General features: G+C 40.6%; 1 protein-coding gene across 2 annotated transcripts; it reads right to left on the reverse strand.

Moving 5' to 3' along the window:
* Positions 1–10712: 10712 nt before the first annotated feature.
* On the reverse strand, positions 10713–17936 carry LOC121971847 (phenylacetaldehyde reductase-like). Of its 2 annotated transcripts, none has more exons than XR_006109264.1 (6): positions 17623–17936; positions 16076–16245; positions 14840–15028; positions 14437–14599; positions 11535–11777; positions 10713–11462 (listed from the first exon to the last, which is right to left on the reverse strand). XR_006109264.1 is itself a non-coding variant. In XM_042523319.1 (6 exons), the coding sequence occupies exons 1-6, from the start codon at positions 17864–17866 to the stop codon at positions 11347–11349; spliced, it is 1098 nt and encodes a 365-aa protein (XP_042379253.1). In that variant the 5' UTR covers positions 17867–17935; the 3' UTR covers positions 10713–11346. The 2 variants fall into 2 exon arrangements, 1 of the variants encoding a protein (XP_042379253.1); XM_042523319.1 differs by having other exon boundaries at positions 10713–11491; positions 11591–11777; positions 17623–17935.
* Between the last annotated feature and the right edge of the window lie 6257 nt (positions 17937–24193).

Here is a 24193-nt window from a genome sequence, read left to right on the forward strand (position 1 = left end):
CATGCTAGTTCTAACTTATATCATTTTAATGCTATTTACCATAAGAATAGAGAGCATGGTAAAATTAAGGAAAATAATGTAGCTTACCATGATAAAACTACCACACCTAGGATTAGGAAGGTAGATAAAAATCTAGGCAATCACACTAAGGACCTTAGCTACAAGCCTAGAAATAAAAATGCTCATAAATTTAATGGAAAACCAAAAACTAAGGACTTAGTGATAGAAAATCAAGTCTTGAGGTCAAGGCTTGATAAAATGGAAAAGACCCTAAAAAGGATGGAAAATATCCTAAAAGGGCAAAATGAGCATAGCCTAGGTCTAGGAGCACAAAGGTCATCTAATGGCCATAGGGGTTTGGGATACAAACCAAAGGCTAAGAAGGATGTAATCTCTTACCATAGGGTTCCATATAGTTATGGAAACAACCCTAGGTCTAGTGGTCAAGCCAAAAATACAAGGGAAGTTATCCCTAAGAGTATTTTTGCAACAAATGTGACTAAGACTTCTAAGAAGTCTAAGAAAGTCACAAAGAAGGTTACAAGGGAAGCAATCCCTAGAGTTGACCTAGAAAAAGTGACCAAGACTTCTAAGAAGCCAAACAAGGTCACTAGAAAGGTATCTAGGGAAGTTATCCCTAGTGAATACCTAGAGCATCCAAGGAGCACCAATAGGTTTTGGATTCCTAGGAGCATTTTCTCTATCCCATAGATGGGTTAGAGAGTGTCAACTCTGAGAAGAAGGGTAGTTAACCCAACTTTGAAGAAATTGACACTCAAGGAGCATTTTCAAGGTTTTTGTTAACTTTTGAAAATGAAATGGATTTATTGTTACTCTTGGAAAGAGTAAAATGTGCTATAAAGGAAGAAATTTGAGATGACTTTAAATGGCACAAGAAATCAAGTGTTAAGAAATACCAAATTGGGACTTTGGTATTGTCTTAGGAATTTAAGGCAAATCTAAGCCTTAATTTAAAGTGATTACTCTTATGGGAAAATGAAATATGCCAACATTTGAGGAATGTTTTAAATTTTTAATTGGCATAATTAATTCAAGAGATTAAAGAAATGTCAAGTTGGGTTTTGACATTTTCTTAAGGAAATTGGGCAATCTAGGGTTTATGCTTTAGGATTAGCTAAGGGTTAAGGATACTTAGATAGATAATCTAGGTATATTTTAATTATGCTAAATCTTGTCATGTTTGGTTGCCCATTATATGCCATGACATCATGTTTTATTTGTGCATTCATGACTTATTATGAAAAACTCAAAAATACCATGTCATGATATACATACATCATGTAGTTATAGGAAATTTTCTTCTGAAAATTATTTCTTTTTGATGTATGTCATAACATTATCATGCATTATGTTATTTCCTTAAAATTAAGGACAAATGGCAGTTATCATCAAGTGGTATACCAAATGACATCCTAGGTGGATGGTCAATATCCACAAGATGCCTAAATAAATATGCATGAACCCTAGGTTAGGGCAAAATCAAAATTAACATCTCACAAAGACCTATAAGATGACTTGTATGTGTTTTATGCACAATAGATACAAGTGAGATGTTAGGAAGACGAACAAAACTCAACATGCTGAGTTAGTGCATTTCCTTGAGTTTTAAGTTCATCAAAACACATAGTTATGTGTTTTCCCATCATTGGGAAAGCTAATGTACAAGTCATGTGCATTAAGCCCAAGGAACATGGTGGGATATTGGTTTTGAAAATATTTTTAAAATGCTTTTGGAAAACCTTGGTGAAGGCTATCTTTTGATAGTAATCATCATTGAATAGTTAGACACAAACTTGAAGAAAACACTAAAGTTTTTGCAAGTTTTCAAGTTTGTGTCAATCTTTGAAAATATGAAGTATTTTCTTAGAAAACTATTTTTCCATTATAAAGTATACCCTAAATAATGTCTACACAATTTTTTACGATTTTTGGAATTTTGTAGATTTTTCTAGGGGTTTCTGAAATTCACTGAAAGTGAATTTCAGAAATATCAGGGCTTCAATCTATCACCCGATCGATTGGAGTGCCTCAATCGATCAGTGGATCGATTGAGAAGGCAGTTTCCGCGAGCAGAAGCTCACTGGATCGATCAGTCGATCGATCCAGGAAGCCTGAATCGATAAGTGAATCGATTCAGCATGGTCCAATCGATTGGAACCCAACTCCAATCGATCCAAGTTGCTGATTTTAGCTGGGAAAGCCTAATTTCAGCACTTTTGAACCATGTTTAGTCTAGGGAACCTTTTCAAACCCTCTAAATACATTTGTATACATAAAAAGGGTGTTTTCATGTTGAAAATAAGGATGGATTGGCTAAGTGAGACTAAGAAGAAGTTTAGGCTGAGGTTGTTTCAAATTTTGAATATTTGAATCTCGAAACTTCTAATTTTGGGTTTCCTAAAGGTTTAGGGATTCCAAGTCATTGTTGGTGCAATGACAGAAGTTACCACCATGTCTTTAGGGAGAGTTACTCACTAAGGGCATGAAACCTATTTTTCATGAACCTTGGAAGGTGGTTAACCTTCTTTTAAAAATATGCTCAAGGTTGAGCGTTGGAACTTTAATGGGGAGTGCATATCCTCATTGTTCAAGTGGTTACAAGTTGTGACACTTTCAAAATGCTCAAGGATGGGCATTTGACTACATTGGGGAGAATGTAGATTTTAGGATAAATGAAGGGTATGGGACCTTCTTTATCGTGTTGATCACAACAAGTGAAGTTGTGAACAACGATGAGCAACTCTTCAGGGGGAGAGTCTCAAAGGGGAGAGTTATTCAACAAGTTAAGTTGTTGATGTGTGCCCATAGATGGGGGCATGTTTGTGATGTGTGCCAATAGGGGGAGAATGTATGATTAAGTTAGGTCTTCATTACCTAAAGGGGGAGTTTGCCCTCTAGAAAAGGAGGAGAATGAAGGAAACCATCATTTATATATTGGCATGAAGGGAGTTGAGGCTATGGGATTAGTCAAATTTCCTAACTCAACATGTGGTATTGTCAAACATCAAAAAGGGGGAGATTGTTGGTGCAATATCCGTCAGGTCAAGGTTGACCTAGTTGACCAAGCTTGAGTCTTGATCATGGTTTCGATGTTTGACAATACAGGTAGACACATAGACAATGTAGGTGTAGTTGTCTATGTGGGAAGAGTCTGATCATGGACTGATCAGTGTGGATGAAGAAGAGTCAAGTAGGTCAAAGTTGACTGGATACTTGACGAGGAAAGTCCTAGTGAGTGAAGCTAGGTGAAAGTCCTGGTGAGTGAAGCCAGACAGTTGGAAAGTTCTAGTGAGTGAAGCTAGGCAGTATGAAAGTCCTAGTGAGTGAAGCTAGGCAGTATGAAAGTCCTGGTGAGTGAAGTCAGGCAGAAGAGAAAGTCCTAGTGAGTGAAGCTAGGCAGTATGAAAGTCCTGGTGACTGAAGCCAGGCAAGGGAAATCCAGATGGGTCAAGGTTGACCAGACATTTGGTGAAAAGTCCAAGTAGGTCAAAGGGATTGATCGGATACTTGGCACAAGGAAGAAAAGACCAAGTAGGTCAAAGGGATTGACCGGATACTTGGCAAGAAGAAAAAAGTCCAAGTGGGTTAAAGAGATTGACCGGACACTTGGTGAGAGAGTCCTAGCTGGTCAAGGGTGACCGGATGCTAGGTTTTATGTACCAACAAGTCATGGTTGCCTGGATGTTGGTTTGGGAGGCTTGGGACTTGGTTTTGGGTAAAAACCAAGAGCTAAATCAATCAGTGGATTGATCAGTGGATCGATCAGTGGATCGATCCAGGCTTTTCCCAGCAAACAGAAAGCCTCTGGATTGATCAGTGGATCGATCCAGGCCTCCGGATCGATCAGTGGATCGATCCAGGCTTTTCCCAGCGAACAGAAAGCCTCCGGATCGATCAGTGGATCGATCCAGAGGTCTCAATCGATCAGTGGATCGATTGGGACGCTGCTGCTTCGCGCGATAAACGCTGGATCGATCCGTGGATCGATCCAGACATTTTTTCAAAGCACAGAGGTGCTCTGGATCGATCCGTGGATCGATCCAAAGCCTCCCCAATCGATTGGGAGCAATCCAATCGATTGGGATTCGACCGTTGGCGTCGTTTATAGCTGTTGGCGTGCGATTCCTTCAGTACAACTTCACCGATTCATTCCAGAATCATCACAGCTCCTCCCCAGCACTCTCTAAGCTCCTCACCGCCAATTCTTGAAGGTTCTTGGAGGTTCATCCAAGTCAAGAGGCGAGTTGCAACGAGAAGAAGAAGAAGCTAGGGTTTTTACTACATCTCTTGTAAACTTTGTCTTATTCTTTACTACCCTTTCTTCTACTTGTATTGAGAGTCTTGTAGGGCTTCTCCGCCTTCGGTAGTTACCGAAAAGGAGTGTTTATTAGTGGAGGTGTGTGTGTGTGCGTGGATCCTTGGACTAGTCACCTCTTGTGAGGTGGATACCAAGTAAAATCCTATTGTTAGCATTGTTGTAGTTTGTTTCTTTGTATTCCGCTGCGCATCACTTTGAAGAAACAAGCAACGAAGCACGACGAGCACACGCGAAGCTATTCCCCCCCCCCCCCCCCCTCTAGCTACTTTTCGGTCCTAACACTAACCCTAGAGTCAACATGCTCACCTTGGACATTCCTAGACCTACCCACCTTCTTAGGCATATGTCTCCTCTTCTTGGGAGTAATGCCTAGGTTTTCACCGACTTTCCTTCCTTTAGGCAAAATGGTTTGGGTCTTATTAGGTCCATCCTTACTAGATTTAGCATGAATAAGTCTTCTAGGGTTATCACCTACATTAAGCATAATCCTATCATTATATCCAAATCCATAATTATACTTGGGTAAATAATCTACATTATTTCTAACAAGTATATAAGAATTAGAGATTGGATTAAACTTCAAAATAGGAATTACCTTCCATTTTACCTTTAAAGCTCCTCTTTGACTTGAGCTCCTCTTCTTTTCCCATTTCTTCAAGTGCGTCAATTTCTTGAGCTCCCCTCTCCTTGGGCACTTAGTGTGGTAGTGACCATACTTACCACACGTGAAACATCTAATATAATTCTTCTCCTTCTTCTTCCTACAACTCACATTAGTTAAATCAACCTTAGTGAGTTTAGGGTTTACCTCCCTTATCTTTTGGAGTGATGGACACCTACTCTTATAGTATCCCATCTTACCACACTCAAAGCATTTGATGTGGCTCTTCCCGCTCTTCTTGGTGGATGAGGTGGAGGATTGAGCTTCCAAGATCTCTTCTTCATTGGATGGCTCCTCTTCCTCTTCACTCGAAGATGTGGATTGTTCCACTTTCTCTTCCCTTGAAGATGTGGATGACACTTCATCATCTTCCTTCTCCTCCTCGGATGTTAAACACATGTCAACATCCGATTGGCCCTTCTTCTCTTGGACCAACGAGCCCTTCTCCTTGGGCTCCTTCACTTATTGTGTTTATGTAGGGTTCTCATGAAGTGTGATTACTTTGCTCCATAACTCATGAGCACACTTGTACTCACCTATATGTGACACAATATTAGGAGGTAATAAATTCAATACAATTCTAGTTACCTTCTTATCCGTCTCTGCTTGCTCCCTTTGCTCCTTAGTCTAATACCAAGGTCGGAGACGCTTCCCCTTCTTGTCTGTCGGAGCTTCGAATGGAAATTCCAATGCAGTCCAATGGTTCCAATCCATTTGGAACCAAGTCTCCAACCGCTTCCTCCAATACTCGAAATCATCTTGATCGTATGGAAGTAGGATTCGGATATCCCATCCTAGAGGTCTTTCAGACTCCATCTTCCTCTAGCACTTTGCTCCCTCGGCGATTAGTCCGTAGAAGAGTGACCCGCTCTGATACCACTTGTTGGGACTTTGACGTCCGCTAGAGGGGGTGAATAGCTAGTCACCCAAATCGTCGCTTTCTACACTTGTTAGTATGTAGCGGAAATACAAAACAAAACTAACAAGAAAAAGCTAGACCCTAGAAGATAAGAAACACGAACAAACCTAACACGTTTATGTAACATGCTTCGGAGATCACTTATTCCTACTACACGACTGTCCGTAAGATGGATGACCTCGATCCATCGATGGATGACTCCTAGGAAAACCTTTCGCTAGCTCAATCTCCTTGTGGGTGGAGAAACTTCACCACAACCTTGCTCAGATACACTTGAACACACAAGAGGGCTTTGGTAGACTTCTAATAGGGGTTCACCACCTCTATTTCATCAACCTTGCCCAAGCACCCCGAGCTCTATTAAATAGAGCTCATGAGGAAAACACCAAGTTGTTTTCCTGCCATCAGTTGACTGGTCCTAAGTGGAATTCAACAGTTACAGGACAATGACTCGATACCGTCGACTGCTATAGTACACCAGTCAACTGCTACAGTACACCAATCAACTGCTACAGTGCATCAATCGACTGCTACAATACTCGGTTGACTGCTGCAGTTCCATTTACCTGTTTTCGCAGTCGTCATGCACAGAAATATTCTATGCCCTGCTCCAGTCAACTGGTCAAACCCTAACCCTAGAATTTAACTCCCAAGTACATTCACTCAGCACTCGTCCTCGCCTGTGTTGGAGTGTATACTAAAAGCCTAGCTTTTGTATAAACATTTACAAGAATCACATTGGTCAAGTGTCTACATTTATATATACCAAATGTATATGTTCAATTAATTTATATTGTAGATAACATAGTGTGTGGTGTCACACACAGAAGATTGTGTTAACGGTTCTTTATAAATTATAAACAGTAGCTCATGACTAAGATGGAAAGGAACAAACCATTGGAATAGTCGTAGTGTAATTAGGCATTAGTTTATCTTGACTAATAAATTACACTAGTACACTTTAAGTATATTGAGCAGGACCATTTAAGGTAAGTTCTTTTTATACTGATTTAATAAAAGAACTAGACCTTAGTTATTATGGAAGTGTGTGCTCTTAATCCTAATATAATAACAAACACATATATTTAATATTTATTTCTTTGACTTATCAAAGGGTGAGATTTAGTTCGATAAATTGAAATGCCTGATAAGTTGGGAAATGATGTTACTTATAGTGTGACTTGTTGATTATAGAAGGAAACTGTGTCCTAGTAATCTACGTTGATAATGTCCCCAAGAGGAGCTCAAAAAGATTATCATGTTAAACCCTGCAGGTGGACTTAGTCCGACATGATGATAAGGTTGACTGGTACTACTCTTGGACTTAGATATTAATTAAATGAGTTGTCAGTAACTCACTTAATTAGTGGACATTCGACATCTTAAACACAGGGAGACTAACACACTCATAATAAGAAGGAGCCCAAAAATGTAATTTGGGATTGGTGCGGTAGTTCAATAATAATTCTTTAGTGGTATGAATTATTATTGATGAAGTTAAGTTGTGTGTTCGGGGCGAACACGGGAAGCTTAATTTCATCGAGAGACCAAAACCAATTCCTCCTCTCGGTCCCTATCGTAGCCTCTTGTATATAGAGATTTATACCCACCACATACCTACCTTCTTACCCACTTTTGGTGGTCGGCCAAGCTAGCTTGGAACCTAAGCTAGGGCCGGCCAAGACTCAAAGGTTGAGCCAAGTTGGTGGCCGGCCAATGCTTGGAGTCTAAGCATGATGTGGCTGGCCACATCATATTAAAAAGGATTTTATTTATAAATTTTTTTTCTTATGTGGATTCCATGGTTTTAAAAGAGAGTTTAAAATTTAAATCTTTCCTTTTATAGCTTTCTACAAAGGATTAAGAAAAGATTTGAAATCTTTCCTTATTTGTAGATTGAAAGGTAGATTTTAATTTTGTGAAAACTTTCCTTTTAAAACCATGTTCATGATTTAAAAGAGAGTTTAAAAAATTAAATATTTCTTTTATAAGTTTCTACAAAAGATTAAGAAAATATTTGATATCTTTCCTTATTTGTAGATTGAAAGGAGATTTTAATTTTTAGAGACAACTTTCCTTTTTGGAAATCATCCACATGTTTAAAAGAAAGATTTTAATTTATAAAATTTCCTTTTTATAATCCACCATGAAGGGAAAAATTATTGGAGAAATTTTTTATAAATTTCCGGAGACAAATTAGGAAGTTTTAATTCTTGTGTTAATTAAAACTCTTCTTGTTTTGTTTTTAATAGTGGCCAACCATTACAAATTGAGAAGAGAAAATTATTTTTAATTAAATAAATTTTCCTTTTCATGGCATAAGAATTAAGGAAGTTTTTATTTAAATTTCCTTATTTGCCAAGACCAAGGATTATAAAAGAGGGGGTAGAGATGTCTTCATGGCTAACGATTCTATTCTTTTTCTCTCCCTCTTTTCCTTGGTGTGGCCGGCCATAGAAGTTCTCTCTTCTTCCTTTTCTTTTTTCTTCATTGGCTGAACCTCATCATCTCATGGAGCTTGAAGGTGGCCGGATTCTGGCATGGAGAAGAAGGAGAGAAAGGAAGCATCCCTTGGAGCTTGGTGGTGGTGGCCGAACCACATCTATTCATGGAATATTTATGGTGGCCGAATCATGCTTAGAGAAGAAGGTGGCTTAGGTGGATTCTCATCTCGGTAGATCGTTGTCCACACAACGTCAGAGATAAGAAGAGGAACACGGTAGAAGATCAAGAGGTCATTAAAGTTTACAAAGGAAGGTATAATTAGTAATTAATTTCCGCATCATACTAGTTGTATTTCTTTTGTATGAATTCTAAATATAAGAGGCAATTAGATCTAGTTTTTTGAAATAGTTTTTCGAGTTTGTGTTTTCTTCTTTTTCGAATTTGTGATTCGATTGTTCTTTTTGGTTAACCTAGAGTTATTTAAGGAAATAAATATTAACTTTCCTTAAAAGACTTTGCCTAGGCGGTGATGGTTGCTCCCATATCCAAGAAGGTCATGTGCCTCGCCATGCAGCCCTGGAAGCCAATTTTAGAAATTAATATTTATGGAATTAATAACTTCGGTAGATTTGAATCAATAGTGTTAAGTTCCGCTTGCGATTCAAATCTAAATAATTAAGAATAGATAAGTTAAATTTGGAATCAATGATGTTAAGTTCCGTCTGCGATTCCTAATTTAACTTCTAAAGAACACAATAGGTTATTTAAGGAAAGGTTCGACACTTGTACAAAAAAATTTTGTACAGTGGAACCGGTACGTTTTCCTAGGACTAACCAACAGCCTGACCAACCTAGACCTAACCTTCTAGCCTCCTCCATCAGTCTCGCGTCCCTTGGATGTCTCCCCATCCTTCACGCTTTACCTTCTGGAGCATCCTGCAGCCTTGTTCTTGTTGTCGGGTCTACCTTTTCCAAGAGGTTGCGCCTTCGGGACTTCATCCATTGCCAAGTCACACATGGACTTAATTTGCCAAGACTACATACTTGGACTTACACCACCAAGACTCATCCTTAGACTTTCCTCCTTTGCCAAGATCACACTTGGACTCTCCTTGTTGTACCTATATCTTGCACACTCACAATGCATATCAAATACAACAATAAATCTAACTTAAACATTTTCCCAAACATCAAAACCTAGAGCACCTAGATTTCTCCAACAAAGTGTACCTAGATCGAAGATGCCGCTGGAGAAAAGACGTCAAAGCTGATCGATGAGATCGCTAAGATCGCTTGAAGAGGAGGGGGGCTACGCACGTAAGAAAAATTAGGGTTGAGCCCTAATTTTGACCCCAATCTATCGATGGAATTGATATTCTATTCGGGCATTCTAACGGAATCACATTTCCGTCCATAGACCTTCCCAATGGTATTGATATTCCATCGGCAATGGTCGGCGGAATCACAATTCTATCAGTAGACCTTCACAACAGAATTGAGATTCCGTTGGTAGACCTTCTTGACGGAATTATAATTCCATCGGCAGCCTATGTGAAAATTAGGGTTTACTCTTCCCTTCCCGACCGAATTGTGATTTCCTTGGTAATCCCGACGGAATTTAAATTCTATAGGTCATTCCCAACAAAATTGCAAGCTCATCGTAAACCCTCGATGGAAAACAATTTCGTCAATATTCCCATGGCTCTCTAATTTGCTTGTAATGTATATTTATCAACAATTGTAGATTCTCTTCTTTTGTTAATGCTTCGTTGAAATTTTTAAATTTTTAAAAATATTTTCCCTTGTTACTACTCCGGAGCAATGGTGCAATGAGATCTTCCAACGAATAACTAAGGGATCTAAAATTTAAATCTCAATTACGACGCACTGTAAGAAATTTTCCTAAGAAGCGGACCTAAGAATATTAACTGTCTAGATGTACCTGCATGAGTACTTCATAAATTATCCTAATTATCTATGAAAAATTTTCATAAAATCAAACTAATCATTCTAAGATTAATCGATTTAAAAAAATTAGATATTCAATATAAAAAAAATCGATGAGTATTGATGCTACATAAAATCTTCAGACCAAACATTAATCAATTCTTATTTTAATATAGCCAAACTTACTATAATATTGTAGCATTGCTAAAGGTACTTTCAAAATTATATATATATATATATATATTATTTTTTTAAATTACTCTTTTAAGAAAAATAATAATTAAGGGTGCCTTTTTAATTTTGGCACCATCTAATTTTAGTTTTGCTGAAGATACATGCAAAATGCCTTGTGCATTGATTGAAAACTAAAGGGAAAAAATCATTTAATGGACATAAACATATTACACTGTTAACAATCTCTATCAATAAAGATTATAACACAACCAAAACAGCTACAAGAGTGCCAATATATAAAATGCATCGACATGCATTGATACAATTACGAAAATTGTAGTTCGCAGGAATCCAACTCAAAGTAAGTGTCAACACAAATGGGAGAAAATTCCGAAACCCAGCTTTAGAGAAGAAGATATTACCATTGCGGAGGGATCGAAAGCTGTATGTTGCAAGAGAGATTGGCAGCTCCATCAGATGCTCATCACACTGTTGTAGAGAAGCTGTCTTTACTTGCATTTACTGAACTGTCTGAGATACATTGTTGGTCATTGTCTGTGTGACACGGACAAAATAGGATAGACTTAATCCTATATAAGAGAGAAGTTACAGCCCCAAGCTCACAACAAAACTATTGGAATGCATATACTTTGTGTTCTAGGAAAGAAATAAAGTAAAAGCTTGCTGAATAAGCATTACAAGAATAATAATTTAAAAGGCTTTTTTTATCTACACCACAAAATTCTCCATTTCCCATTATTTTTAATAGTGATTTATTCTGTCTGTCTTTGAAGAAGATGAAGTCCAGTTACGTTTTCCCACCAACTTGGAAGTGCAATTCATTTTGCCTGTTGAAGAACTTCAGAACTTGACGAAGTTTTTCTCCTTCAAGCTCTCAATGGTTTCCTTAATGCTTGTTTCGATAGGAATGTAATCAAGTCCTAAACTTCTATACTTATCCTTGGAGACTTGGTATACTGGCACAAAGAGTTTATCATCAGCACACCTGGAAATATAGCAAATAAAGAAGATTCAAATAAAAGCTTTACATGTATCGCCTGTCGCTTGATTGTCCATTCAAGTAAACAGACCCTTGGTGACTTACTTTTCAGGTAGCTGAAGGGAAGGATAAAGTTTGCGTATAGTCTTTACAACCTCTGAATAGTGAGCAACTCTTTCAACTAGACAATATCTTCCAGAGGCTGTGGGAATTTCAAATGCCAGAATGTGTGCCATGGCTACATCTTTAACATTTACCCACCCAATCGAGGAATTCCAATATGTAGGCGAACCTAAAAGCATATGCCAAAATAGAGAGAGATAAGTCAACTGTGCAACTACAAATCATTCAGAAAATCAATTGCCAGAGTAGGAAAGAAATGATGAATCAAATAATGCAAATCTCAAACTAAACAATCCACAATGTTATATGCAAGGAATCCATACTGTTAATGTTTTTAATAATTAACCAAAGAATAAATCAAAGTACACGAGAGATAAGACTTTATTTATACTCTTAAGACTAGGCTCATAAAGGTGTTAAAAGAATTCTCGCCCCTTTGTTTCCTTTATTGATTCAATGACAATACAATCAAGATTTCCTTTAGAGATTTTCATCTATCTCTAAATGAAATCATCAATTAAGGCATGCAACCATGAGATCACTGATTGAGTCACACGACCAAGACTCTCCTGTTCTGGAGCAGGTTCTCCAGAAAATTCATTTGATGGCTTGCCATCAATGCAAATTACTATATAATACAATTTGATGCACCTCGTTGTCTAAAAACGCACAATAAATTAAACAATCCCATCTAAAGGCCTACATTTTCACGTCACTCTCTCATCTAATTGGTACAATAACTTATTTAACTCGATATTGGCAAATTTCAAATATACAAGATTTGCTACCTTAGGCGGAAACATCTAAAGACTTCAACTTTCTGTTTACAGGTTGCACTTGCACACGTGCTCATCTAGTCTCAATGTTAAAACTCTCACCATCTCACCCATCTTTTAAGACATAGTGAGCCATGGACAAAGCTTCTTGCTTGCAGTAACTTGCACCATTTCCTTATTCATTACAAGAGACAACTAAATATAAAGCAGAGGATGAAGCCAAAGCTTGGTTTGCTGAAAACCACAAAAAGACAAGCTTTTCCTTATTGAAAGGGACAACCAAGGGGCAACAACTCGTCAAGAGTATATTAGAAATTCAATGTCAAACATATAAATTTAAATTTTTTATGAAGTTATTAATCTCATTTGTCTTAAAATTTTGCTTTAAAACCTTGCAAAGCCTATTATTTTTTTGTACCAAGTCTAGAAAACCTAGTACAATTTGTACTTTTTTTTTTACAAGAATAGGCTCTTGTAATAGTCTATAGATTGACCCTAGTCATTTATTTTGCTCATTCATTCAATAATATACAATCAAATTTCCTTTGGAGAATTGCATCTTCTTTCCACGAGATTGTTAATTGCGGAACGTGACCAAAGAGGTATGCAGGATTTATCCAATTCCTGCTCATGTTACATTACAACAATATCATTCATACATTTAGAACTACTAGTTACCTACCTATCGACAAAGGCGGAGAGACAATTTTTTTTTATGCATACAATAATTCCATCAAGTTAGTTCTTTGTATTATTCTCTTACTCAACATATTTAACTTATTGTGTTGAGAAAATAACGTAAAGAATTTAAGAAAATCATCAACAGCTGCAAATTACAAGAAGCTATGGAATGTAACATTGTAGACATAACAAGTTAGCAAGGCAAGGTTGGCACAAAAGGTTGGTGATGTTGCACAACATAAGAAAAATGAGCAAATCTCTCTCGAAACAAGCAAATTGAGATTTTTATTAGTTGAAAATGATGAATTATAGGACTTTAGGCCACTTTTTAATATCGACTCAAAAGAAAATATAAAAATAAATATTCTAAATATATAAAATGTGCTAGACTACTGGACTATAATTATCCCTTGTTTATCACCAAAAGAGAAATTATCAAATTGGCTCTAAATTTTCAAATCATAAAATCAATTTAAAATTTGTTGCAGGTGAGCCCAGCAACTCAAATGAATGAATGATTCTTCAACTTCTTTCCTATTTTGCATTAATTGGCACTTCTGATCTTCAGTTTATGGCAACCAAGGATAATTGCACAAATGATCAGGACTCAATTAATATGTTCACCTAATACCGCAACCCATGTAATTGTTGTCTACTTCTAAAATGAGTTCCTAATAGTCATTGGCCCATGCAACAATATCTAGGCTTGTTCATCGAGAACTACCTAATGTGCACCATGCAATGTACTCCAAGGATATATGAGACCTAAATTCTAATACATAGTAACTTTTTCCTCAATATCTAGTTGTTCATGATTGAATATCATAGAATCATCAAAATTTTGTTCAATTTTAGTGAAACGATGATGATTTTTGCCTTTTGTCAAAAGGACCTAAGAGACAATCAATCAGCATACCAGAAAATGACCTCATTAACAAATTTAATCTATATCATCATCAAACAGGAAAACATTGAAAATGGGCCCTTGGATATATCATAATTATTTTGGGAGTAAGAAATATAAGAATTAATAAACATGATGCTAAATCTTCAATTTGTAGAAGCCTAGAAAAGTTGATCAAATAAAATTGAAGGAGAAGGTTCTCTGAAAAAGAATGACATGGTTTGTCAAGCATTTACATGACATCGTATTGGAAATTTTCATGCCTAACACTGATGTATCATAGAACTCCTCAAAATTCATCATACACAGAGTAGCAGAGTTAATTGAAGAACAAAAACAAATACATTTTTTGTTTTGTTTCCCTGGTAGAAGCGGAAAGGAAAAAAAATCCAGCTGTAAGCATTTTGATAAATTGATTGTTCAGAGTCCAAAAGTAGGATCATATTTGAAATATTAAGTCTCCATACCATTTATCAGGTTAAGGATTGCTGCGCAGCTTGTGTTCAGTGTTGGTTGGAGAAGAGGGCCTATAACCATTGCAGGATTTATTGTGACAATATTCATGGCATTCTCCTTAGCAAACTTCCAAGCAGCATCCTCGGCCAAGGTTTTTGAGAGAACATACCATAGCTGATGCAATATGAAAGTGATCTTAAAAAACATACATAACAAAAGAAGAATTCTACAATAAGACATGTATTAGACTTGGATAATATCTTATCTTGTAAAGTTACTAAACTCATTAGATTTTCCTGATACCAAGAAAATTGTTACCAAATATAAATGTAAATACTTTTTTCTGGAGAACAATGAATGTTTAGACAATGAAGAAATTTAAATCTATGGCACAGAGATAATACTTTTGGTCACCTTCTCCTGTTCACAAAACCCAGGACTTGAAAACCATCTCTCATTGACTACCACATCAGGAGTTCGTGGTTTACCATTGTATGCAACAGCAGCCATTGATGATGTCACAACTACCCTTTCAATAGAAAACTTCTTGCAAGAAGCCAATACGTTGAGTGTCCCTTTCAATGCTGGATCAATTAACTCAGCCTGAAGGTTAAACCTTAAAGAAAAGTCAATACCACTATAGGTATATGTCATTTGCTGAAATGCCACATAATAAGGAACACTGTAAGACACAAAGGGTATGTAAGACCTGCATCAAGAATTGCAGATATCTCCAAAGCATAATACCATGACATACAAAACCAAGAATCAACTATTTGTGTTTTTTATTCTTTTTTTTTGCCCACGTGGATATGTAAATGTGCCATTTTGGTGTACTAGCAAAAAAATATAACAGTCCTAAGTCCTAACAACATAGAATCTGTACAAAGAAAATCATTTTTGAAAAAAATATATATATAATAATTTATATTGAGTAGTTAGTACAATGGATTAAGAGACCATAAATAAACATTTACAAGCCATATCCTGGTATACACCTTCAAGAGTTATGGCACTGCCTAATGCCTATATGAATGCTGATACGATTAACATTCCAGGAAGTGATTGATAAGGTATATCCACACAACTAAGTGAATATTTTTTTGAAAAGATCTTATAATCTTGTTTTAAATCAATACCTGGTGAAACTGTATTCCAATTCCATATAGGATAAGAATTTCTAAAATACTAATTCCAATTCTTACTCTAGAATTTAAGTGAGAAATGAGATTACATTTCCTGTAAGGAATTACAGTGAATAAAATGTATCCCATTTTCTATTGCACAGTCCTCAGTATCTTGAATTTTAGAGAATTCTCAAACACAAATATCAACAATTCTGATCGGATTTCAAAATCACAGATTTTTAGATGATAGAGCCCTAATTCCTGTCCTTTTATTTGCCAAACATATGAACTGAATCTACATAATATTTAGAAGTACAATTCCAATTTTGTAAGGCATTATTCTTCCAAACAAATTGTCAAGAGCTATGTACATTGCAAGAGGTGGCATATTAGATTCAAAATAAATAGATTAAGACCACCAAACAGCTTACATTTGAGAACCTGATACTGTGACTAAAGAAAGCAAAATTCAAGACCACCAAGAACAACAAGACTTTGATTTTTTAAAAACACAAATGCAAACCTGTGGATCAGTGATTCCATGATAATAAGGAGATGCAGTGTGAAAAACACCATCGCAACCTTCAGTTCCAGCATCAAAGGAGCCCTCCTCGAGCAAGTTGGCTTGAAATAAATGAAGCCTCTCAGTCGCCCCATCCAAAGAACGCAAATGTTCAGTCTTCTTAGTATCAGCTAAACATAAAACAAAAATACACATAACTATCTTTGATTCCATCATTAAAGTGTGTGAAATCATGAATCAACAATTCAACATATATTCTGTTATAGTCACTTTGGATGCTTAGATGATTCATCTATCCCTCCATACTCATGTTAGATGTTGGCACACAAATACCAACACTCTGAGTGGACACTCATATTTCTAATGATCACATGTAAAAGAATTTTAGAAAAGTTGTGTTAGATACTTGGATTTGTATTCATGTTGGATCTTGGTACCGAAGTCCATTAACACAGATAGTACTTGAGTGGATGGAAGCAGGAAACCAGGTAGTGGTCCCCCAGCCTCTCCTTTCCTCCAAAATTGATCAGACCAACATTTGTAGATTTAGGAGGGAGGGAAGCGAAGTGGTAAAACCCATTACATTATACCCTTCCTTGGCACACAATACTGATCATCACTAAATCAGTTGTTGATTGTTCTCCTGACAACCGACTAACATACTCTGCTTGATGTTAATCAGATACTGATGGCATAGCTGACTGATGACCACCAACCAGGGATGACAGGATGAACCATTTGACCACTACCGCCTTCCAAACTAAAGATGTAGACGGCGTTAGAAGAGATTATAGATGGCTGAAAAACATCATATCATATCCCTTCTTTCACACCTACTGGACAGAAATAAGTGGGAAAAGGACTTTATCTTTGATCATGTTTCTATTTGATTTCCACTCAAAATTGGACAGAAAACGGACAGCAATAAAATTTACACGTCGGCAAATTAATATTTTTCTTATATCAATTCCGTCGAAATAAACAAGATAAATAAAACCGAATATACTAAGATAATACAATTCTTTTCTTTTCTTTTCTTTTCTTCACTCTCTACAAACTATTTCATTTGTTTTCTAATTTCTTCGATGGAAGGAAAAGCTCATAGTATACGTTGTTTCCCACTGTTGTGCAGAATGGGAGGAGGCAAGTAGGTGAATGATTTCTCAATTTTACCCCATTTAGCTTCCGTCCAAATTGGGAGAAAGCATTAATTATGCGTCTTCGTCCGATTTTGGACCCAATTTTTTTCACTAAATCTATGAGATTAATCAATCTTTCCATATCTTTAAGCAATTAATTTTAGAAAATCTAAACTTTCCCTACCTCTTCTTTCCCTCCAAGGAATCACATTTCATTTCCACCAACTTGTTTTCCTTAGCAATTTCTCAAAACTGGCCCCAAAGCACTGATCACGAACACGATCCCTTTCTCAGGGAATTGGACAGAGCTACGAAATAAATAAAAAATCTAGTCTTGGACACCCCAATGAAGAGTGGATTATCTGAAAACATTGATAGGAAAGATCTGAGGTGCAATCGAAAACTGACCAGGGTCGCGGACGGTGGCGCGTACGGTGTATCCACGCTGCAGAAGGAACTTGACAAGCCAGGAAGCAATGTAACCGGAGGCTCCGGTGACGCACACGACCTTGCCGCTGCTCATGGCGACGACCGCCGTCGCTCTCGCTGCCGCTCGCTTAGGGAAGGGGGCGGCGATTGGATCGGAACAAGAGAGATGCAACGGTGAACGCCGTGAGGCGACACTATCAAATGGACTGAACAAGCGAAGCATGATTGCAATATGCGGCGGAGCAAGGGGCGGAGCACTCGCTGTTATTTTGACATCGATTTGGTAAGTGGACTGGAACAGGGCGTTGAGATAAAATCCTCCGATTACGGAGCACTTAGCTAAAGTCCGGACCCAAATCACTTGCGGGTGTATTCAATCAAGTGGTTGAATAATTTTTAACTTTTTTTTTAATAATAGATTTTTATAAAAATTGATAAATTTTTATTACTTCTATAAATCTTATACAGTTGGACTTGTGAGACGAATTTTATGTAAACTTTTTATAAATATTTATAAATTTTATAAAAATTTATGAATTTACGGAAAAGAAAATTTATAAACATCATTTCACATTCCATTTATTATTGCAATAATATTATTAAAATAAAAAATATAAATATAATAAAATTTATTTAGGAATTTTTAAAATTTAAATAAATTTTATAAAATATTTTTAGGTCTAGTTTCATTAGACTTTATTAAATTATCTATTAATTAAGTTGAGAATTAATTTGATTTATTAATATATATTTTATATTAAAACCTAATGTCTCAAGTTTCTCTTCTCTATAGGCACAACGCGACCGTACAAATCGACTTTGACTTCGACCTGCTCGCGAGTAGCTGACGGAAGCATCACCGGTCACCTCAAAAAAAAATTCTGTTTGTTTTCCTCCTTTCAGACGCACCGTAGGCTTCACCGGATGACACTTCTCATTCTTTCCCATCACGAGCAACCGGAATAAAATTTATGTCGGTAGCCTGCCGCGGCCTGAGAAAAATGCTACAAGCGGTTGTCGTTCCATTTTTGTTGTTCTGATCCATTCTTTTGTAGTTATAACGTCGGAGAACATTGTTTCAAAGTAAGCCAAATTATTTACCGGAACTTTGGAATGGCATGAGGTGTTCCGTGTTCCCATGTCGGAATGCTCGTTCTAGCTGTTCCACTTCTGTTCCGACGAACCATGGCGAGAGCACTCGACAAAATGCTTCAGAGGACTCTCAACTTCGCATGAAATGCATGCTAAGAGGTTGATGCAGGCCGCTGAGAGGTTGAACAAGGACAGGGCCTTTAAGATCAAAGAAATAATCAAAATTGAGGAGCGAGAAGAGGAATGACTTATTCATAACAATTACGACGATTTGAAGTCTATAGAAATCTCAAGGGTGAAGAAAAAACTTTTTATTTTATTTTTAAAGTTGTACTAAGTATTTTGAAGAGCTCTTATTGGTTAAAATTTGTATCCAAGGAATTCTAAAAGATCCGGTGGTAAGGACGGGGGACCCTCGTTGGCGGAAGGTCAACGACACGTGGAGGTCAAAGGACAAGAGATTCAACCCTGAGACCCGACCGACCGGACTGAGAAGGCCGATCGGCCTCCCAACCGACCGGACTGAGAGGGTCGACCGGCCACGAATCCCCCGAGCCAAATGAAAGACAACCTGACTAGAGGTCGGGTTTCCGATGCTCAAGGTAAAAATGTTTCAGGGCCGAGCAGGCTGTCCGTTCGGCCGGGGCACAAGGCAACAAAGACAGGCAGGAGCAATCTCATCCGAGCATACGACCGGGAGTCCTCCCAGTCGGACTGATACCTACAACTGAGGCAGAAGTGATATGTCTACCGAACGGCCGAACCCTGGAACAGACAGGAGGCGCAAGAAGACAAAGGAGACAAAGGATAATATCATCCTCGAGACATCTGCCGCCGATAGGCAGCAGGGTTGGCGGCCGAGCCGTACACAGGATCATACGGTGGAAGCTTCCACCGTCACATCCGGGATATGCTCGGACGATTGCGGAATGGCGTCATGGGTACTTTTCTGACATGGGCTCGTTAAGGTATATTTGGGGAAGCGTGCATGCATCGAGAAGTTTGCCCGTGCTTCCCCGGGGTCCTATATAAGGACCCCCAGACGTCGACGAAGGTATGTGGAATCCTCACTGTAGTCACAGTTACGCTACCTCTCTCATTTCTCGTTGCCTGACTTGAGCGTCGGAGGGTCGTCACCAGGAAACCCTTCCCGGCTCAACTTCTTTGCAGGTTCGTAGGAGATCTACACCACCATCGGAGATAGCGGAGCGTGCCACATCCCTAGCGTCCGTCGACTCAGCGCTCGGACAGGATCAAATTGGCACCGTCTATGGGAACGCACCTGAATCCGAGCCTAGAAGATGGAAGAAGCTGGACGTCAACTTCTGGTAACGCTCTCTCCTGAGTAGCTCGAAGTGCTCATCCAAGCGCGGGTAGCAAAAATCGTGGAGCAGCAGCAGAAAGCTCAGGCCGAGCGGGCAGCGCAGCAGGCGACATCAACATCGGGGGGCCGAGCGCCACCCGAAGAGCAGCCGGAGCAGCTCTCAATATGGGGGCAAAATAAGGGACCAACTGGCACCCAGATGGGGGCGCCACCCGCCCCGATACCTTTTCATAGGGCTTTGTTCCAGACGCCCTCGGAGGTCGTGCAAGCTAATCAGGACAAAGGATCTTCATCGGACGAAGCACCCGTCCGGGACGTCAGAAAAGGAAAAGCGCCCCGAATGGACGCGTCACTCGAGCGGATCAATCGACAATTCTCAGATGTCATCCTGCGTGATCCCCTGCCGAAGCATTATGTGCCCCCTGCGATCAGGGAATACAACGGGACAAACGACCCAGACGACCATCTGGGTAAGTTCGACAGCACTGACACGCTGCATCAATACACAGATGGTGTGAAGTGCCGAGTGTTCCTCACCACCCTTTCGGGATCGGCGCATCGGTGGTTCCAGAGGCTGCCAGACGGATCTATCACAAGTTTCAAAGAATTTCGAACGGCGTTCCTCCATCATTTTGCGAGCAGCAGGCACCACCAGAAAACCAGTGTCAATCTATTCGCCATCAAGCAAGGCGCGAGGGAATCGCTCCGAGCTTACATCCAACTCTTCAACCAGGTGGCCATGGGCATTCCAACGGTCACCTCGGAAACAATGATGAACGCGTTCACGCAAGGGCTCGTGGATGGTGATTTCTTCCGCTCGCTCATCCGGAAGCCGCCTTGGGACTACGACCACATGCTGCATAAGGCCAACGAGTATATCAATGTGGAGGAAGCCCAGGCGGCGAGAAGAAATGAAGCCCTGAATGACCAATCAGCTTCCGCCAAGCGAAAGCAACCCGTCAGCCACCAGCCCCCCAGAGGACCGCGAGCCGAAGTCGCCCGTCCTCATCAGCACACTCGGCCACACGCCGTCCAGCAAGTAGCAGTTGATCGGCCCAAGCTTAAGGGGAAGGTATGGATCCCGATGTTTTGTTCACTCCATCAGTTAGCTACTCACAACACCCGCGACTGTCGGAGCCTCCCTCCCATCACTCATCCTGCGCCAAAGAGCTACCGTCGCCGATCACCTTCACCAGACCGGCGACATCGACAACGGAGCCCCATTCAAAGAATAGAAAGGAGATCCCCCGAGCGGCATCATCATCAGCAGCCCGGAGCACACCATCGGGCGTCGCATGAACGACCTCGACCATCCGCTCGGGAGGAGGAGAATAGAGGCAACGCATCTCGAGGCGAGATCAACATCATTGCAGGAGGCCCGACCGGAGGAGACTCCAACAGAGCCAGAAAGGCACACGCAAGGCAGCTAAGGATACATGCGGTCGGCTGCAACCAAGAGAGGGCGAGCGGACCCGAGATCAGCTTCGGGCCTAGGGACCTCGAGGGGGTCGAAGTCTCACACGATGACGCCCTGATCATTCGAGCGGTAATAGCTAACTATAGTATTCACCGTATTTTCATTGACACAGGCAGCTCGGTCAACATAATATTCAAGAAGGTCTTCGACCAACTGCAAATCGACCGAGCTGAACTACTGCCAATGACAACCCCCCCTATACGGGTTCACTGGGAACGAAGTCTTGCCGGTCGGCCAGGTCCGGCTGGCTATCTCGTTGGGAGAAGAGCCGCTCAGAAGGACAAGGACCACCAGCTTCATCGTGGTTGATGCTCCTTCTGCGTACAACGTTATCTTGGGGCGACCGGCTCTCAACGAGTTCCGGGCGGTCGTCTCTACCTTCTGCCAGAAGATCAAGTTCCCGGTGGAAGATCAAGTAGGGGAGGTGCGGGGAGACCAGCTGGCAGCTCGAAGATGCTATGTGGAGATAGTCCGAGCCGAAGCCAAGTCCGCTCGGAAAGTGCCGCGAGTCGAGACTTGATCGATGAGGAGCGAGCCAAAGCGTCCGTCCGGCTGATGGCCTACAGGCAAAGAATGAAGCAGAACTACAACCGCCGCGTGATTCCCCGAGCATTCCAGGTGGGTGGCTTGGTCTGGAAAAAAGTGAAGCCGGCCGGGGACGTAGGCAAGCTGGAGGCTCCCTGGGCAGGACCCTCCAAAGTCGTCGAGAAGCTCCAATCGGGAGCCTACTACTTGGAGGATGAGGATGGATGACGGCTAAAGAGACCATGGAGCGCAAACCACCTCCAGCCCTATCGGGCCGGATGAAAGGTGCGCCGGTGTAATATATTTTATGAATATTCCGTTCGGCTGTATCTTTTGGATGCAGGAATGAAAGTTATAAGAACAAAGCAAAGGCATGAGCATTGTGCGCCAAGCGGGTAGCTGCATGAAGGCGTGGCAAAGACCCCATGTCGTTCGGTCGGGCGTATATTATCCGAGCCACAGGCTCGATGTCGAAGACCCCGTGCCGTTCGGCCGGGCATATATTATCCAAGCCACAGGCTCAATGTCGAAGATCCCGTGTCGTTCGGCCGGGCGTATATTATCCGAGCCACAGGCTCGATGGCGAAGACCCCGTGCCGTTCGGCCGGGCGTATATTATCCGAGCCACAGGCTCGATGTCGAAGACCCTGGGCCGATCGGTCGGGCGTACATTATCCGAGCTAAAAGCTCATTGTTGAAGACCGTCGAGCAGCGACGTTAAATCTTAGAGTCGAACCGGCGATTATAAACCCTCCGTCCTGAAGACCGTCGAGTAGCGACGTTAAATCTTAGAGTCGAACCGGCGACTATAAATCCTCCGGCCTGAAGACCGTCGAGCAGCGACGTTAAATCTTAGAGTCGAACCGGCGACTATAAACCCTCCGGCCGGAAGACCGTCGAGCAGCGACGTTAAATCTTAGAGTCGAACCGGCGACTATAAACCCTCCGGCCTGAAGACCGTCGAGCAGCGACGTTAAATCTTAGAGTCGAACCGGCGACTATAAATCCTCCGACCGAAAGACCGTCGAGCAGCGACGTTAAATCTTAGAGTCGAACCGACGACTATAAACCCTCCGGCCTGAAGACCGTCGAGCAGCGACGTTAAATCTTAGAGTCGAACCGGCAACTATAAACCCTCCGAACGGAAGACCGTCGAGCAGCGACGTTAAATCTTAGAGTCGAACCGGCGACTATAAATCCTCCGACCGGAAGACCGTCGAGCAGCGACGTTAAATCTTAGAGTCGAACCGGCGACTATAAACCCTCCGCCCGAAAGACCGTCGAGCAGCGACGTTAAATCTTAGAGTTGAACCGACGACTATAAACCCTCCGGTCGGAAGACCGTCGAGCAGCGAAGCAGAAAACCCATGAAAAATGGAAAGTCATTTGACCGATCGGCACAGTAAAGACAAACACCCCAGCGACAAACTCAGAAGTCCCAGGCATAGTGGGAGGTCGTTTAGCCGATCGGTAAAATTAAGAAATTCCCTGCGGGAAAAAGGTCTAGCGACCGGTCGGCATAGTTAAAAGGAGCACTCGAAAGGAAAGGCTAACGCAGAAAGAGTGGGCATTCATTTAAAATTAGCATTTAAAAGTTACAAACGCCGCATGAAAATTAAAGTCTAGCCGGTTGGAAGAATTACTGAAAATACTTCATTCAAGGAAGTCAAAAATATGCTTTGGGATAGTGGTGAGAAGCGTCGCATGCTCCGTAGCAGGGATGACCATGGACTCGGGGAGCTGACCCTTGGACTTCAGATAGTCCGCTGTGGCGGTGATGGCCAACTCGAAGGTGATGACCAGCCGGTCGCACACCTTCTCCACAAACTCCGCCGAGCGGATGTAGTTTTGCCTCAAGGCCGCGACGCAGCCCGGCTTCACCTCTTGGTACTCTTTGAAGGCGGCACGAGAAGCATCAAGAGCCTCCTGCAAGGCCTTCAAATCGTCCTTGAGTTTGGTCATCTCCTCCGAACGGCCCTTCTGCTCCCCTTCTAGTAGCTCGGCCAGCTCATTCAAACGTTGTTGCAGAGCTCGGGCTTCCACATTCTTCTTTTCCAGATCAACGATGGCGGTGTTCTTCCGAGTGGTGGCGAGCTCAATTTTGTGGTCATAACTTTTGACATGCTTGTTAA

Source organism: Zingiber officinale, chromosome 1B (genome assembly GCF_018446385.1).
Source record: "Zingiber officinale cultivar Zhangliang chromosome 1B, Zo_v1.1, whole genome shotgun sequence".
Lineage (NCBI taxonomy): Eukaryota > Viridiplantae > Streptophyta > Magnoliopsida > Zingiberales > Zingiberaceae > Zingiber > Zingiber officinale.